The sequence below is a fragment of the Ceratotherium simum genome, chromosome 16 (assembly GCF_057802395.1).
Source record: "Ceratotherium simum simum isolate JZ-2026a chromosome 16, ASM5780239v1, whole genome shotgun sequence".
NCBI classification, from domain to species: Eukaryota; Metazoa; Chordata; class Mammalia; order Perissodactyla; family Rhinocerotidae; genus Ceratotherium; species Ceratotherium simum.
The window spans coordinates 61,784,453-61,802,732 of record NC_141915.1 but is presented as its reverse complement, the minus strand read 5'-3'; the positions used below and the strand labels follow the sequence as shown (position 1 = coordinate 61,802,732).

Genomic DNA, 18,280 nt, shown 5'->3' with positions numbered 1-18,280 from the left:
ATGTTTCCTGCTGATTCCTCCCTGCTGAGAAGGCTCTCTTTCTGGGCCCTTCTTGCAGGCCAGGACTCAAAGTCCAGTGGTCGGGATCTCCGGAGCTTCCTCACGTGGAAGCCCTGGGGCTGGCCTCCTTCCGCCTCTCCTCTCAACGTGTCCATCCTTGCGTTTCTTCCTGCTCCTCGGTGTGATTGGCCCAGCAGGCTGTGACCAGCAGCATCAGTGCCAGTCAGGCCTGGTGCTACCTGGGGCCACCCGTTCCCAGGAGAGAGCCTCATTCTCTGTGTCACGGTCTTGGCCTTCTGAGACATACTCTGCTTAAAATCAGCAACAGAAACAGCCCATATCTGGAGCTTGCTGTCTCACTGGTCCTGTTTGTGTTGATTTTGCTGAGAGCGTTAGTTCGTGAATGCCCCAATAGAGAAGCGATGACCCTGAGGAGGCTTCGTGAGAACCCACATGTGTCCCATGCGGCCGTATAACCTATAACCTAGAGATATGATGGGGTCACACAGCCATTTTAACTTTCTAGTACCCGCAGTTAAGACGCAAAAGAAATAGGTGAAGTTAACCTCAATAATGTAGTTTATTTAACTCGACATGTTTAAAATGTTATGGTGTTACATATCTTTAAAAAAAGTGATCAATATAAAATTATCAATAAAGAAAGATCATTCAACTTGCCTGAAAAAAACTATTACTGAGATGTTTTGCATTTTTTTTGCTGATAAGTTTTGAAACCACATCTCAATTCAGACTGGCCTCGGGCTCGGGAGCCACGTGTGGCCCATGGCCCCGTGTTGGACAGCGCAGATCTGAACACTTGACTGCAGGAGTCCAGGATTGGTAAGGGCGAATTATTGTGCTCTCCAGAGCACCGACCTGGTTGTGCTGGGATGTTCTTGGCAAACTGCAGCAGGAACCAGGAGCGCATGCATGACATGTGCAAAGCCCTCGCTGTAAGCACATCGTTTCATAGGTATTTGCTGGAAATCGAGAAGAAATAACAATATGGTTCTTGAGTTCCAGCAACTTCTCTTGTAACTGGGGAGGCCCAACACACACGTGGAATTGTGTAGGAACAACATCATGGAGCGTAATAGGAAGCTCAGAGTGAAACGTCCCACTGGTTGTTTGAGGCCTGGGCAGTCGACTTGCCAGGGCCGCCAGCTGCTCGCCTTTCCCACCTGGAAGATCAGAAAAGCCCCATTACAAATGACCTGCTGGCTGACATCCTTTGGCTCTTAGGACAGAGTTCCTGACAAACGGGTTGAGAGGAAGGTTGTACTTTCGAAATCCACATGAGGGCCCGGGTAGTTTGTGTCCCTTTGTCTCCTTGGCCACGTGCAGATGAGAGCGTGGAGCCAGAGGAGATCCTTTCATTTCCCTCTGTCATGTGAGACATGGGTGCTGGAGGCTTCGGGGCCCAAGTGTCTGGTGTGGCGCAGCCAGGCTGAAGGCCATCTCCTGGGAGCACCCCGCACCACCCCACATGTCCGACCTGGGACGCAGCTCCAGGTCAGCACACAAGGAGGAGGAGGAGGGGGCTGCCTTGTCAGGGGCTCGCTCGCTCCCACCTGCTGCTTTCTCACCCTGACAGCCATGCGGTACCGGAGCGGGGGATAATGGGTGCCTCAGGGGTGCTTGGTGGACCCCGGGTTGAGCAGCTCCCGCCTCCGAGCTCCTGTCACCAGCCCTGGGTCTTCGCTGGGTCTGTTCTGACGTTTCCAACTCTTTGCAGCCCTTTGGGTATAGAACGAGCTGTTCTATTTTAGGTGAGAGGTTGGTATGAGTTTGGGCAGATGGAACTAGAAATAATTTGTTGAAATTATATGAATAAATGATCTTCTTATGGTGCCGAATAATGTGGGAAATTCTGTACTTGACAGTCTTTCTCCCTCCTTTGAGAAGGTCTGTGACTTCAGCCTTATGACATGCTGTATCCAGGCAGGTTCAAAGAGGGTGCATTTCCTAGGGCAGCAGTAGAGCCGGAAGAATCTTAGTGTTTTCCCGAGCAGCATTGCCTTCCCCTGAGAGTGTGTAGGGTTGTGTCCATTTCCCGGAGTAATTCCCCCTCTTCATCCCCACCTGAGTGTTTAAGGCATTTTCCCCATTTGGTTTCACTGCAGTCCTTTCTGAACAGAGAAATCTTTTTGCTCTGAATAATGATAACCCTGGCTTGGCCAGGACTGAGGCTGTGGGACCCTGAGCCAGCCCCTGCCTGCCACAGCAGGGTCTGCCAATGAGCAGAGCAGTCTTTGCCCTGTCCTCGCGTGTCTGTGCCGGGGCGGGCAGGGCGCGAGGGCACCTGGGAGTATGGAGAGCACAAGGGTTCTCAGGCAGGGACTCGCACCTGGGGGAAGCTGGGCGGGAGAAGGAGGAGCCGACACACCCACCTCGTCCCTGTGGAGTCTGCTGACCCTTTGCTGAGGGCGTTTTCACCAATGCACCATCTTTGATCTTGGGGCTGAGCACTTCAAGCTGAAATGTTTAAAGAGCTTTCGCTATCAGGAAACTTGCTCCCTTCTTCTTCCCATCTTTGCCCATGTCTGGATAGGGGTTTGTCTAGTGCTCAGGGCAGCCGTACTCGGGCTTCTGATCAAAGGCCCTGTTAGCTGACGGCCCTTTGCCTTCTCTCGGCTCATCCACATCTGTGTGGCACACCAGGGCCCGACTGTGGGCCCGTGGCTCTGGGCATCGGCCCTTATGTGACCGCTAACGTCTACCCCACAGCACGCTGCGAGGAACTTGGGAAGGAAACGGGCCAGGGCTGCAAATAGGATGAACACCCAGCGGCCTTTCAAGCGGTTGGTTCTGTGGCTTCCGTAGTTAATATCTCTAGGTGTCTTCTCGGGAAATTTGTCCACTTTTTGGTGAATCTCCCAGGGAGCTTAAGGGTTTCTGTAGAACCTCAGTTTACTATTCAGTTTGAAAACGTGTGTTGAATGTCTACACGTTGAGGTGCCGTGCGAGGCGTGGCAAGAGACGCAAAGCTGAGTCAGACGGCGCCATCTCAAGACCGTAGGCTCCGCGGGACACGCCGTGGCCCACCTTTCCCCCTGTGCACCTGGCTTGGGCTTGCGTGTCGTAGGTATTTAGTAGATACCTGGGTTGGTGGGACGGCTGGGTGGATATTTCTTTCTGGGTGGGACCATTTCCGAATCTAGGCAAGGAAGCCTCTGTCCTGATGTGGAGACAGGAGCACAGAAGAGACCCTGACCGGTAGCGTTTCCCTTGAGGGCTGCGTACGTGTGTGTGAGTGTGAATGTGTGTATTTGTTGGGGACGCCGTGTGAAAGAGAGCTTGAGCGAGCAAGCGAGAACCACACTCACATTCATGGAACTTCCCTTCTTTGTTTAGACTTCAGGAAGACGCGGCAGCTCTAAAATCCGGCTGGGATGCCCAGATTGCTCGACTGTCCAAGGAGATGATCTCCAAAGACCTTCAGGTTCATTCGCTGCGGGAAGAAGAGGTGATGCTCAAGGCACAGCTGGCCAGATGCCAGCAGGACATCGGAAGGTGACTCTCCCAAGGCAAATCTTTTTACTGAGCGCATCCTAGGGGCCAGGCGCCATTCTAGGTGCTAAGGATGCAAAAGGGAACAGAATCAAGCCCCTGGCCTGGCCTCCTATTGGGGAAGCAAGACAAGAACCAGGAAGCAGAGCTAGAACGTCTGGTGTGGTCGCGACAAGGGAGAGTGAGAGCAAGGAAGAGTAGGAAGAACAGGCAATGGAGGGTGGGTAGAGAAGGCCTTTCGGTCAGAGGGTGGTTGTCAGTCCGTCACAGGGCCGTGAGAGGGTTGTACTGTTTGATCCTGTGTCAAGAATCACCTCTTGATGCCGTTTGTCTGATGGGTAATGTTCTCATGTCTTTTCATAGCAGTTGGAAGGAACACTTGAGTAAAGATAATATTCCACTAGCTTTCTTGAGGAATAGTGTAAATACAATACCCAGTTTAGCAGTATGTGTGGTATGTACGGCTGTATAACCACCGCTGCCGTAGGATATAAACCTTCCATCACCAGATGCCCTCAGGCCCCTCTGCAGTCCGTGCTCTGGCCTGGCACGCACTGAGCTGCTTTCCGTCACTGGGGGTGAGTTTGGCCTGATCTAAAATTTCATCTGAGTGGAGTCATACGGTATCTACCCTTCTGTATCTGGCTCTTTGGGTATTTATTTAAATATTTAGAAAAATATTTTCTATTTTTTCCACGTTGGTGTTGGTAATTTGTGTCTTTCAGTGAGTTGGTCCATTTTTCTGAATTGTTCATAATTGTTAACTTCATGGGCATAAAATTGTTTGTAGTATTTCTTTATTGTCCTTCTGACATGTATAAAGTCTGTAGTAATGTCCTCTCTTTCATTCTTGATATTGGTAATTTGTATTTTCTCTCTCTTTTTTTGGTTAGACTAACTAGAGGTTTATCAGTTTACAGGTGTTTTCGAAGAACCAGCGTTTGGTCTCATTGATTTTTCTCGATTGTTTTTCTGTTTTTAGTTTCGTTGATGTCTACTGTTATCCTCATTATTTTCTTTTTTCTATTTCCTTTGGCTTTAATTTTATGTTCTTTCGATAGTTCTAATGGTGGGATCTTAGATCATTAATTCTGGACCATTCCTCTTTTCTAAGAAATGTAAGCATTTCGTGCTATAAATTCCCTTTCAAGCACTTGTTTAGCTGCGCCCCACAAAACTTTATATTATTCAGTTTAAAATATTTTCTAATTTCCCTGGTGATTTCTTCTTTGATCCATGGGTTATTTACAAATGTGTTGCTTCATTTCCCATTATTTTGAGATTTCCAGGTATCATTTTGTTACTGCTTTCTAATTTAATTCTGTTTTGGGCAGAGAACCTATTCTGTATGACTTTAAATCTTCAGTACTTCCTTGTTTTATTGCTCTAGAATATGTCCCAGTCTCATGACTGTCTGATACGGACTTGAGAAGAACGTGTGTTCTACCGTTGGGCTCAGGGCTCTCTAAACATCAGCGAGGTCACCTTGGTTGATGGGCGTGTTCTCACCTTCTGTGTCCTCCCTGATTTTCTCTCTGCTTGTTCTGTCAGTTACTGAGAGGTATTGAACTCCCCACCTGTTGTTGTGGGTGAGCTGTCTTTCAGTTCCCGCATCGTGGAGTCTTCTGTGAAGGGCATCTGCATTTAGGATTGTTACGGCTTCTTGGCAAAGCACCAGCTCTCTCTTGTTCTGGTACCATTCCTTGTTCCTGAGTCTGCTTTGTCCCAGCCTGTTCCTGCTCAGAGTCTGCGTGGCTCGTCTTTCCACCCTTTTACTCTGACCTGTGCTTTGTGTAAGGTGCTTTTCTTATTGATAGTATGTGGCTGAGTCTTGTTTTTTTAATCCCGCGTGACAATCTCTGTCTGTTCATTGGAGTGTTTAGATAATTTAATGCTCTTGTTGCTGTGTCTGCATTTAAATCTCCAACTTCCTGTTTGCTTTGTGTTTTCCTCATGTTTTTTGTTTCTTATTTTCTCTGCTTTTTAAAAAATCAATTGTGTATTTTTTAGGATTCCACTTTCTTTTCGCTGTTGTCTCACGTAAACTTCTCTGTTTTATTTCTTTAGTGGTGGTTCTAAGATTTACAGTATGCACAGTCTGCCCATAATATTTACCTCTTCATGTAGGATATAGAATCCTTACAGCCTTCTGTTTCTTGTTTTTCCTCCTTTTTACTACTGTTGTCACACATTTTACTTTTATATTTACAGTCGTGTGCCGCATATCGATGTTTCAGTCAACAATGAGCCCCATAGATGGCGGCGGTCCCATTAGTGGTTAGTACCGTAGAGCCTAGGTGTGTAGAGGCTACACCATCTAGGTTGGTGTAAGTACACTCTGTGATGTTCGCACAATGATGAAATCGCCTGATGATGCAGTTCTCAGAATGTGTCCCTGCCGCTAAGAGACGCGTGATTGCGTGTGTAGTTACATGTACGTTGTTGATATTTCTTCTTTGAGCAGACAACTATCCTTCAATTAAAGACTTAAAATGAAGGGGCTGGCCCAGTGGCACAGCGGTATAGTTCATGTGTTCCACTTCAGTGGCCCTGGGTTCACCGGTTCGGATCCTGGGCGAGGACCAACTCACCGCTCATCAAGCCATGCTGTGGCGGCGTCCCACATAGAAGAACTAGAAGGACCTACAACTAGGATATACAACTATGTGCTGTGGGCTTTGGGGAGAAAAAAGAAAAAAAGAGGAAGATTGGCAACAAATGTTAGCTCAGGGCTGATCTTCTTTTTCTTCAAAAAAAAATCCTCACTCAACATTAGGAAATTTTCTATCTAAAAAAAAACTTAAAATGAAAACAAAAGTTTTATATTTTTTCCAGTATTTCTGATGCTTTTCTTTTTCTTTTCTTTCTTTCTTTTTTTTTTTTTTTTTGGTGGGGAAGATTAGCCCTGAGCTAACATCCGTTGCCAAACTTCCTCTTTTTGCTGAGGAAGATTGGCCCTGGGCTAACATCCGTGCCCATCTTCCTCTACTTTATATGTGGGATGCCACCACAGCATGGCTTGATGAGCAGCGTGTAGGTCCACACCTGGGATCCGAACCTGCGAACCCCAGGCTGCTGAAGCAGAGTGCGCGAACCCAAACACTACACCACTGGGCCGGCCCCTGATGCTTTTCTTTTTTTAAACATCATGTTCAAAGTTCCATAAGGTGTCATTTTCCTTCAGCCTCCAAAACTTCCTTTAACGTTTGTCTGCTGCTCATGAATTATCTCAGCTTCTGTTTGATGGAAATTTCTCGCCTTTATCTTTTTGAAGCTTATTTTCACTGCATGAAAAATTCTAGGGGGACAGTTTTTTTCAGCATTTTAAGGATGTTTCATTGTTTCCTGGCTTTCAGTGTTTCTTGTGAGAGTTCTGTAGTCATTCTTTGTTCCTCTGGGTGTAATATGCCTTTTCCTCCAGTTTTTCCTTCTTCTCTTCATCCTTGGTTGTCAGAATGTGGATGTCACGTATCCTGGTGAGGACCCTTTTCTGCCCCCCTTCCTCTGGGGCTCCCTAGTCCTCACCTGTTAGTGTGTGGCTGGGGGTCCTGTCTCGCTGGGTCCCCGGCCTTTCTCCCGGCAGTGTCTAATCTGCTGTAAGGCTGGAGATGTTCATTTCAGATGTTTGACTTTTCATTTCTCTCATTATGTGTGTGGTCGCCTTTAATCTGGGAACATATTTATAATAGCTGTTTTAAAAGTATTTTTCTGCTAATTTCCACCACTCTTTGTTTCTGCTGTTTCTGCTGGCTGTTTTTTCTGTGGCACAGAGGCCACATCTTGCTGCTTCCTGGCGCATTTCTGTCGAGTGTCAGACATGGTGACCACCGCGTGGACAAGCATCTGAATTTGTTGTCTTCCTTGCACCAGTGCGGCCTCTTGTTTAGGCTGCAGTTGTCCCTGCAGATCAGCGTGGTTCTTCCCAGGCTTGTGTGAAATCTAGGGTGGGTATAGGGTGGCCTTCCCACGAGGGCCAGTTTAGCCCCACTATACGGTGGTGTCACCCCCGGGGATCTCCGCTGGTTGCTCTGGTGGTCCCCAAGGATGCTGCACTGGCTGGTGAGAGCCTGCACAGCCCATGAGTTCTTCCCAGCCGGCCTGGCCTGGCCTGCAGTGCTTTTGCCGCAGACTCGTCAGCCAGTTTTGAGGCGCCCCTGTGCAGATTTTGGGAGCTCCCTGCTCTTCAGTACTCTGCCTCCTAAAGTCCACCACCCACTTCAGCTTTGCCAACTCTGGTCTTTGTCTCTTCTGCATGGCAAGGCCCTCATGCTCTGCTGGGGTCCGCCCTCCCTGTGTGGGTGGGTGTAGAGGGCTCTGTATGGAGAAAGGGGATAGTGGTCGGGCTCATCTCTTGAGGTCACGTCTGTAAGGGATCACGGTCCTACACTGCCTGTTGTCCGGTAACTGAAAGCTGTTTCGTGTTTTTGTCCAGTGTCCTAGCTATTTACAGTGGGAAGGCAACCCTGGCAACACTGGCTCCGTCATGGCCACCAAATGATATTTTAGAGATTTATTTATATTTTGCAGTTACAAGCGTTAAAAAATCTATGTGTAATTGTGTTAGGCCTTTTCCTACCTTTGTTACTATTTCTTGGGTTTGGATTTCTCGTCCCTTTGTCTTTTATCCCTAGCTTCAAATGCCAACAGATATGTGGGTGATGAATGCTTGACCCAGGAATGACTCCTCCTCACCTTTGTCCTTCCCTCTCAGCATGAAGAGGGCGCAGATCAGTCCTGGCCAAGGTGAAGAAAGCTTGCTACTGATGGTCATCAGTGGACCCAGGGCAAGCTGAGAGGCACTGGGATGGAAACGCAGCCAGGAAGGGCCCTGGAGAGCAGGCATCACTTTCAAGTAGATCTGGTCTTAGCTGTTGAAGGCAGTGGTTTGCATTGCACCAGTACCTTTTGAATGTCCAGGACGAAGGTTTACTTTGTTTTAAAACCAGTGGCTTAAATTAACCAACATGATATGATCTCTCTTAGAAAGTAGCTTCTAGTAAATGTCTGCTGTACACTGGAGCAAGGCCCTGAATCGGATGCTGGAGCACAAAATCTACAAATGGCATCCCCTCTGTGCATCTAGTCCCTCCTCTGTTGCGTCCCCTGTCTCCCTCTTCCTCAGCATCGTACTTTGGGGCCTTTACAACCTCTGCTCAAAGTGGAGTCTGTTCCTGCTCCGTGGGAGACAAGTGCAGAGAGAGCGGGTGTTCAGGAACTTTTACAGCAGTTGGGTAGTGCTGTGACATTTCATCGTGTTTCACAAAAGTTTTGGTCATCAGTGCCACGGACACCACAGTTGAGAAGCCCTGTTCTAGCGCCATCCTCTAAAGATTTCTTGTGAGGAGGGTTCTATCTGTAGGTGATAAGCTTTGAGCCTTTGGGTCTTAAAATGTTGTTATTTTTGCCTTCTTATGTGAATGCTAATTTAGCTGGGTTTAGGATACTAGATTCCAAATCATTTTCCCTCTGGATTTTAAATCCATTGTGTGTTACTCTGTTATTGCTGTGTAACAAGTTACTGCCATCTTAGAGGCTTTAATCAACACCCATTTATATCTTGGTTTCTGTGGTCAGAAATCCTGGCACAACTCAGCTGGGTCCCCTGCTCAGCGTCTCACTAGGCTGGAATCAAGGTGTCGGCTGGGCTGCCCTTTCTTCTGAGGCTCAGGCTCCCCTTCCAGCTCACTCAGGTTGTCGGCAGAGGCCGTCCAGAGAGCCCCAGCATGCTGCTCCTGTGTGGCTGGGTGTGGCCGAGGAGAGGTCCAGTGCAGTCTGGTTCCCTCTCCCTCAGGCTTTTCTCTTTATCCCTGGTGCTCTGCACTTCCTCACCCAGTGGCTGTGTGTGTGGTTCTTTAAGCTCCTCCCTCTCTGGCACTTGGAGACGTCTCTCAATCTGAGGACACGTGGATTTCCTCCTTTGTTTCCTCGGTTATTTCTTCCCGTCCCTTCTGATCTCTAAACCTCCTATCAGATGGATGTTGGTCTTCCACATCTGGAGGGTTCTCTCTGTTTGGCTTCTAGCTCACTAGTGAGCTCTCTAGCTCTGTCCACTCTGCTCTTCAGTCCAGGCATTTCCAGGCGTTCCAGTGGTTTGCTTCTGTAGCTGTGAAACCCTCTCAAATTTCTCTGGTGTAACCATTTTTCTTTCTTTTTTTTTTAAGTTCATTGGCTTTCTTCCCTTCTCTTCTTACAAATTGGCTCTTCTCTTTCTTGAGTTTGATCACCTCTTTCACGGTGCTGGGTCCTCTTGGTGTTGGGTTCATCTCTGTACCTGAGCCTGTCCACAGGTGCCATTTCCCCCATGTCTACTTTACAGAAACGCCTCCCCGGCTGCCAGCCTGTGAACATGAGCGAGTGCATATGAGCACCGCCGGCCTAGAGGAGGCCCCGGAGGGATGTGACTGCGGCTCCTTGCCCATCCCATCTCCCCTGCGTCACACCTTTGCTTTTCACATCCAAGGGGACCTCAGGAAATCGTTAATGCTTGGCGGTTTTAACATCCTCATAGGTATAAGCAGCAGCTGTCTCTGGCAGCAGAAAGGGAGCAGAGCCTGGAACGTGATAAGGTACAGCTGGAACTGGACTGGCAACATCGCTGTGAGGGCCTAGAGAGGGACCAGTTCCAGAGGTCCGAGGATCTGATTCAGGCTCTGATCACGGCTAAAGAGCAGGTGTGTGCTTCCTAGGGCGAACGTCACGTGGCCTTCTCTCATTTCCTTCTGCGCCAGTGCCGTGGAGGCTGGGTTTGGGATCTGGCCAAGTTAGCCTTTAAATTTGAAAACCCTGAACTTCACTAATAACTCCGTTGTTACTTACAATAAGAAAAATGTCAGTAATGAAATATGTCCCTGCCCTGCCCACCAGCTTTTTACAGTGTTCTAGTACATGAGCCGTTTCTCTAACTGAGCAGTGCTGGGACGACTCCCCCGCCTACTGCGTGCAGCAGGCAAGGGCAGCCTGGGCTGCCGGGACTGGGCAGAAGGAGCTGCACCTGGAGCCCTGATGCCCGGCCACAGGAGGGCCAGCCCCCAGCCCTTGTTGTCACTCAGCCAGCTCCGATGGCCACGTGTTTCTCATGGTATTTCTCTCTTGTGTGTCTGCTGTCTGCTTCCTAGGAAGGGGTGGGAAGCTGCTCTCGACCCTGAAGGTTGGCACTGCTCCCTCGTAATCCACCAAGATGAACTGAGTCCCGTGTTTGTTCCCAGGTTACTGCCAAGCTCCAGGAGACAGAGCGGACACTGTGTGACCGGGAGGTGGTGCTGAAGGCCCTGACCCTAGAGCGAGACCAGGCCGTGCAGGCGCTGAGGACACACGGGCCCCTCCCCAAGAGGGAGGTGCAGGTTAGCACAGTGGCTGCCCTCCTCCCTGAGCCTCCCTTGCCGCCTCTTCCTCCTGGGCCCTGGGAAATGCCCACTCCCCCAGCCTCTCTCAATAGTGGCAGTGGGAAAAGAGTACCAGCTAGAACCAAAACTGGAGTTAGGTCTTTTCAGTTTTGTTCCTTTTTGGACGACTGTTTGCACAAACGGGCATTAAAGAGTTATACCAAATCTGTACTCAGAATCTTCTTTGTAACTTTAGTGTTTGAAATCTGAAAAAGCCCCAAATTCAAATATCACACTAGGGTAGATAGTTCATGTAAATTGGTTGTTATGGTATTTATCCCCAGAACTGTCTCCTGGGTTGTTTGTTCTGTGCCTCTGTCCTTGTAGCCCTGACTCTGTCTGGCAGTGACATTGGTGGTTAGTGCTTGTTGAGTCCCTATCCTGAGCCAGGCCCTGCCCCAGGAACTTCATGTCTGTTAACTCTTCATCTCTGACTTGGAGGTCGGAGCCATGGCGGCTGAGACACGGGGACTGTAAGTAACTGGCCTGAGCTGTCACAGCTTGGAAGGAGCAGAGCTGGGGTCTGAGCCTAGCCGCCCCAAGGCCCACAGTCAGAGGGGTCTGAGGGGCCACATGAGGCTGGGGGATGCAGCAGGAGGGGCTGATAGGTGAGGATTGTTCTAGGTCTGTGAATGGCTCTTATTTTTCCCTGCAGGTTTGTTTGTTTCAACGGGGTGTATTTACATGCAGTGAAACGGCCAGATTTTAAGTGTGCAGGTCAATGACATGAATGTACCCGTGTACCCACCCCTCTAACAAGATACGGATCATTTCTAGCCCCGCAAAAAGTTCCCCACACCCCCTCCTGTTGGTCCCCCTCCCACCCCTGGAGGCAGCTGCCGTTCTGATTTCTCTCCTCTTAGTTCGTTTCTCTGGCTATGGCTTGTCATGGGGACCCAGGTGGGCAAGGTTTTCTCCAAGACACTACTGTGGCCACACGTCCATAAGACCCAGATCCTAACCAGCGTTAGGAGTGTTCGTAACTTGTCATTCACTCACTCACATTTATTCAACACGCATTCTCCTAACAAGTATACCGAATCCAGGAACTTTATTTCTTCTCTCAAGAATTTTAAGTTCTAGTGCAGAGTCAGAGTTGACATTTGATGATTCTGTCTCGGTCATTCATGAGAATTGTCAGGACAGAGGAAACTGATCTGATGTTTCTGTGGACAGTTGGGCAGGAGCCACAGCCTCATGGAGGACGTGGCACATCAGCGTGGAGGCTCCTTCAGGCCTCAGCAACAGGAGGGAGCAGGACGGCTCGTGGGGAGGGACCAGCAGGTGGTCAGGACACTAGCATCCTGCCCACCACATTGCTGCTGGCCGCAGAGCCAGATAACTTCTTCATTTTAAAAATTGGAGATAATGCTTCCTGTCTTGCTCGTGTGATCGGTTTATGTTGCTGATTTTGGAAAATTCAGTGTGCCATCAAATATCCAGAAGGAAATCTCAGGGTACAGCAACAGGGCCCTTTTGTAATGGAAGCCTGGGTCTCTCCAGAGAAAGAACTAATAGGTTAGAGCTTTATCCCAAAGACGCTGTTGACGCACATAATCCATAAAAAATCTGTAAATCAAAATTGGAGTGAGTTTCTTATGAGCCAGACCTGAGGACCTTATAGCCCGAGAGAGTCCTTTCACAAAGGAGTGGAGCGCTCCAAAGAAGTGGGGATGTGCAGAGTGGTTATATACCGTCAAAAAGCATTTATCACATATGATTGGAATGTACCTTTTACAGTAGTCACGAGATTGCTTCGTCAGCACAGCAATTCGGTGAGCACAGCAGGTCAGCAATCAATCCCTAGCCTAGGGAGAGATGCTTATCCTTAAGGAAGTGCCTGATATGGGGGAAGTTACGTCCTCATCTTTAAGGACATTGTTCATTGGGACATAGTAAACACTTAAAGCAGACATGCAATGCATGCTCAACGGCCACCTTAGGCCCTTTTGGAAAAACAAGTTCAGGCCAAATTAGTTTTATACCAAGTGGCTTCCTCATATACTCCAATATGTCCTATCGCTTGTCATTTATTTATCAACACACTTCTTCGTACGTGGTGACTGAGCCATTGGGATACGACAATATGTTGATGGCTGTTTTTCTCTCCGCAAAGACTTCCTCATAGACTTAGCCGACCAGAGCCTGACACTGACTACAGGATCCCCGCGGGTTGAATGGTGGCCCCCCAAAGGATGTGTTGAAGTGCTAACCCCCAGGACCTCAGAATGTGACCTTGTTTGTAAATGGAGCTGTTGCAGATGTAATTAGTAAAGATGAGGTCACACTGGAGTAGGGTGGGCCCCTGATCTCACATGACTGGTGTTCTAATAAAAAGAACACCACGTGAAGGCAGAGACACACAGGTGGAAGGCCATGTGATGACGGAGGCAGAGACTGGAGTGAGGTAGCCACAAGCCAAGTAACGCCGTGGATTGCCAGTAAACCACCAGTATCTGGAAGAGGCCAGGAACGATTCCATCCAGATCTGAGAGGGAGTATTTGCTTCCACCCGAGCTGTGTTGGCTGAGTTTGGCATCACAGTGACTCCCAGCACATCACGTGTCTCGCCTCAGTGTCCCCTGTCCACCCAGGGCTCCTAAGGGAAGCCGTGTCGCCTGGCTGCTGTGAAATCTTGGAAATCCACAAGGAGAGGCGCCTTCCAGACCAGCACCAGGTGGTGGTTAGCCTGATCCTGTCTCAGACACCATCTCCCTGGCTCAAGTGCCCATTTTTTCAATAGTCTGACCTGTCCCTTTTATGAAAAGTTACTCACCCAGTTGTCCCGGGCAACGGAGCCACTGAAATCCTTAGGAAGACTTTCCAGGGGTGCCGGCCTTTTCCCCACCTGTCCAGCTGTCAGGCTGCAGGGGAGGGGCAAATGCAGATGTGAGGTGCGTGTTTCTGGGCTGTCTGTCCACTCTAGTCATGCTTGCACAGTGTGCACGTCACCAAATTGTCGAGAGCACAAATGTCCAGCTCGCCTGTCCTTGCTGGGTGTGATTCGTGCTCGGTGCAGAGTGGAGGGCAGCCCTGGGGCCTCTGGCTGCGACCGCCTTGGCTGGTGCTTGCCCTGTAGTCAGCGTTGTAGGCAGGCCAGGGTGTGCTGGGAGCTGAGCATCCGAGGGCTGAGCTGGAATTCACCTGAGGAAGGTAGTTTCTTGCCAGCCGTGCTGAGAAGACACTTCACTCCAGTGAGCAGATGCAGACAGCGACAGTTCCCTTTGCACAGGTGCACTGCAGGGTCCCCCAACTTGACCGTCCTCAGAAACCCCCCAGGAGCTTATGAAAATGCACACACCTCTGGGTCCCACCCAGACCTACCAGGCCAGACGCCGTTAGGGTCGAGCTCCAGAAGGTGTCTCTTAACAAGCCCCCTGGGAGATTTGTGATCACCCAGTGGTCAGGTTTGGGAACACTGATGTGGAAAATGCATTCCTTCAAGGTTCCAAAGAGGAGCAGGGGGGTCCCTGGCCTCCAGGATCACCCCGGTCTTGAGGGGCTCACAACAGGTGGTTTTTGCGTGGGTGGTATATATTACACAGGTACCTTCTGTAGAGCACAGAGAGAAAACAAATGTTTCTTCTTTCATCAAGGCCCCCCTGGCCCCTCCAGCCCAAGCTTTTCTTTGTTTTATTTTCCCCCCAGGCTGGCAGTTAAAAGAAGACATTTGTGTCCAAGCACCAGCTCAGCAGGTCAGGGAGGCCTCTCACTGGCTAATTGCTTTGTTAGGTAAACAAAGAGCCTTGGAAATAGTTTGGGGGTCAGGAACATCTGCGCCCCACCCATCCCGTGGAGAACCAGGGGACGGGCACCTTTGGTCCTGTACAGAGGGAGCCTGGCCATGGGGCCCCAGAGGTGAAGCGACGGGGGCACAGCAGAGCAGCACTCCAAGGCTGTCTGCCAACACAGACGGGTGTGGCAGCCTTGATAGGAGAGATGTGGCTTCAGGGCCAGGACCAGAGGTGGGGGAGGCTGCAGTGCAAGTTTCTGGCTGACACAATTGTCAGCCTTCCAAAACAGAAACCAGATTAAGAGGCAGAGCGTTTATTTGGGATCAAAGAGTTGTAATTTGGGAAGCACAGATTCAGACAGAAACCCAAAGAGTGTCCCACTAGGCAGTAAAAGTCAGGGGCTTTTAAAGGCAAAGAAGGGAAGTTCTATTACAAAGAATGTTAATTGGGGTTGGAGGCAGAGAGCTAGTCTTGGCTAAACGTTGATTGACTATTGACTCTATCTTCAGAAAGCCCACAATCCTGTCTTTGTGATCAGGATGTCCGTTCTCCTGCTGACGTCTCAAATAATGGCTTGTAAAACAAGTGTCATTTTGGCCCAGTCCAAAGGTTTGGCCCAGTCCAAGGTTCAAGACAGCAAGGCAGTGTCAGGGGAAGAGAGACAATCTCCCTCTGCCCTTTTCCCTAAGGCTCTTATGGCTGGCCAAATAATGAACAAGACAGGTTAGCAGGAGAAAATAATACCAAGTTTAATAACATGTATACATGGGAGAAAGCAGGGACACTGTGTTTTTCAACACAATAGCAGAAATTCTCGTCTTAAATACCATGTTCAGCCAACGACAAAGGAGGATGTTGGGGGTGGGGGGAGTCAGTTACAGGAGATTACCACTAAAGCACAGTAAACAAGAGTAAGGTTATTATGCAGATTTAAGGCCTCACCTTCCACATTGATAAGCCTCTAGAAATGAGGCCATCCCTCCCTCTTCCCAAAACAGAGAGGGAGATACCTTTACAAATGGAGATTTCCCTTATAAATGTAAATGTTTGGCAACTCCTTGCAGGGCCATCCAGAGAATGTGGCCAGAGAGACAGAACTTCCGATAAGATGGGCTTGTTGGTGCCTTTGCTATTGTAACATTTATCCTACGTTATCTTTACAGCCATCATGATAGATCTGTTCCAGGAAGGAGTTACTATGTCAAATTCTTTAGGCAGTTAGTGGAGGAGGTCAAATGTCCCTAGAGAAAACAACCAAGGTAAAGAGATAGATTTCAGGGTGGCCAAATCTTGATCTCCCACAGCAGTTTCTCTGGAAAAGCAGCTCCGACTCCATTTAAAATGGCTCACTAATGTCCATTTTGGCGCAACGGAATGAAGTTTTGAATTGAATTCTGCAGGTAATAGCAGAACACCTGGACTTCCCTCTCCCAGGGCATTGATAACCATTAACGGGTTACCGCTGTGACCGCCTGGGAAAGCTGCAGGTGTCAGTAAGTAGTCAGCACAAGCAGTGAGGCCAGAGGAACTGGGGCTGGAAGGCAGAGCTGCCTGCAGAGCAGGGCCAGTGGATGGCTTGAGGATGGGCATTGAAAAGCTGGGGCCTGTGATTAACAGAAGAAAAGGTAGCTTCATTCTAGAAGTAAAAGTCATATGTGGCCACTGCAGAAATTTTAAAATTTTAGTTTAATGTCGTGGTCTTTGGAATCAGGGAGACCGGGGGTTCAGCCCAGCTCGGCTCCTTTTTGGTGTGGAGCAGGTTGCTTAGCCTCTCAGAGCCTCCGTAGCATTTTTGTGGGAAATCAGTGAGCAGTGCCTGTAACGTGTTTAGCGAGTGGCCTAGAAGATGACATCATAACTGAGTTGAACGTGGAAGCAGTGTGCGTGTCGGTAATTGGCATGGTCACAGTGTGGCAGTTGGGAGTCACCCCTCATGAGCTCCAGTCTCAGTTTCCTCATCCCTGTGGTGGGTACCCCTTGCAAAGAGTTAAAGGAGATGCTGTGATCCGGCACTGATCCACTGCTGGCACTTCGGAAGCTCAGCAAATGTGAGCCAGAGTTATTCATTATGAAGAAGAAAACAGAAATCATGCTTAGTCTGACCGTTCAGACATTTTGGTATATTTCCTTCCAGTCATCTGTATCCACATATCTCCTGTGTTTTCCTGTGGGCATACTATGTTTGTGTAGCTCAGTTCAGGCTTCTTAATTTTAATTTTTCTTTTCAATTCTACAATAAATATTTCTCATGTCATTAAAATTCTTCAAAAACACAACTTAAATGGTTGTGTATTTTATCATCTGGCCATGCCATAGTTTACCCAGCCATTCTCTTACTGATGGCCATGTAGATTATTTGCATGGGCGTGTTTGTGCCTCCCTCTGAACTTGCTAGAAGCTCACACTCTGTGCACAGAGTCTTGGTCTCTCTCTAATTGGCGCTAGTGAAAGCCCTCCTCCTGTGAGCCCAGGCCTGTTTGCTCTGGTGGAGAGCAGGAAGGAGGAGCTAGCGACAAGTTAGGAAGTCGGAAAGTTGTGGCTGGGATCTGGGCCTTGAAGTGTGGAGTTGGAGAGCATGTGCTGCATCCTTTGGGATGACCTTCCCTCCTGCGCTGGGCATTACTGCCCCTGTGGGGATTAGTGCACTGGCAAGTCTCTCACTGTCATTTTTGAAGGATATTTTCACTGACTATAGGATTCTGAGGTGATGGGGTTTTTTCTTTCCTGCATGTTAAAGATATTGTTCCATTGTCTTCTGAATTTCATTGGTTCTCATGAGAAGTTGGTGAGAATTCTTGTGTTTGTACCTCTGCACATAATGTAATGTGTCTTTTTTCTCTGATTCCTTTTAAGTTTTCTCTCTTTATCTCTGTTTTCTTTTGGCAGTTTGATTCTGATGTGCTCTTTGATGTGATTTTCTTTGTTGTTTATCTTGCTTTGGGTTCGTTGGACTTCGGGACCTATGGACTTATATTTTTATCAAATTTGGAAATTTTTTGGCCAACGTGGTATAAGATACTTTTTCTGCCCCCATCGTTTATCTGGGTTCTTGTTTATCTGTGTGTGAGACTGCTTCACGTTGTTCCACAGGTCACTAAAGCTCTATTAATTTTTTCCTTTATGGTCTCTTTCACTGTGTGCTTGAGTTTGGATACTATAGCTATGTACTTACATTCTCTGGTCTTTTCTCCTGCAATATCTGATCTGCTCTTAGTCCTGTCCTATTCTGTGAATTTTTAATTTCAGATAATGTATGTATTTTTCATCGCTGCAGGTGCTATTTCTTTTTTAATATCTTCCATTTCTCTTCTTTTTCCGTTCATGTTTTTCTTTAAATCCTTGAGTATTTTTGTGATGATAACTGCTTTAAAGTCCTTGACTGTCACTTAGCATGATGCTTTCGTTGTCCATCCATGTGGTCACATCTATCCGATCTTCATTCCTTTTTTTTTTTTTTGGTTAAACATAATGTTATTTTATTTTATTTTTGTTTATTGCAGTAACATTGGTTTACAACATTATATAAACTTCAGGTGCACATCATTATACCTCCATTCTGCATAGGTTACATCATGTTCACCACCCAAATACTAATTACAACCCATCACCACACACATGTGCCGAATTATCCCTTTCGCCCTCCTCCCTGCCCCC

At 48.3% G+C, this 18,280-nt stretch overlaps 1 protein-coding gene across 4 annotated transcripts in view; it reads left to right on the top strand.

The window, feature by feature from the left end:
* Positions 1–18,280, top strand: part of CCDC57 (coiled-coil domain containing 57) — a 141,722-nt gene that overhangs the window by 18,966 nt on the left and 104,476 nt on the right. For all 4 annotated transcript variants that reach the window (XM_087441839.1, XM_087441838.1, XM_087441841.1 and 1 more), the window contains 3 exons: positions 3,355–3,513; positions 10,019–10,181; positions 10,716–10,850. In XM_087441839.1, the coding sequence (XP_087297965.1) occupies positions 3,355–3,513; positions 10,019–10,181; positions 10,716–10,850 (457 nt within the window). The remainder of the gene's footprint in view (positions 1–3,354; positions 3,514–10,018; positions 10,182–10,715; positions 10,851–18,280) is intronic.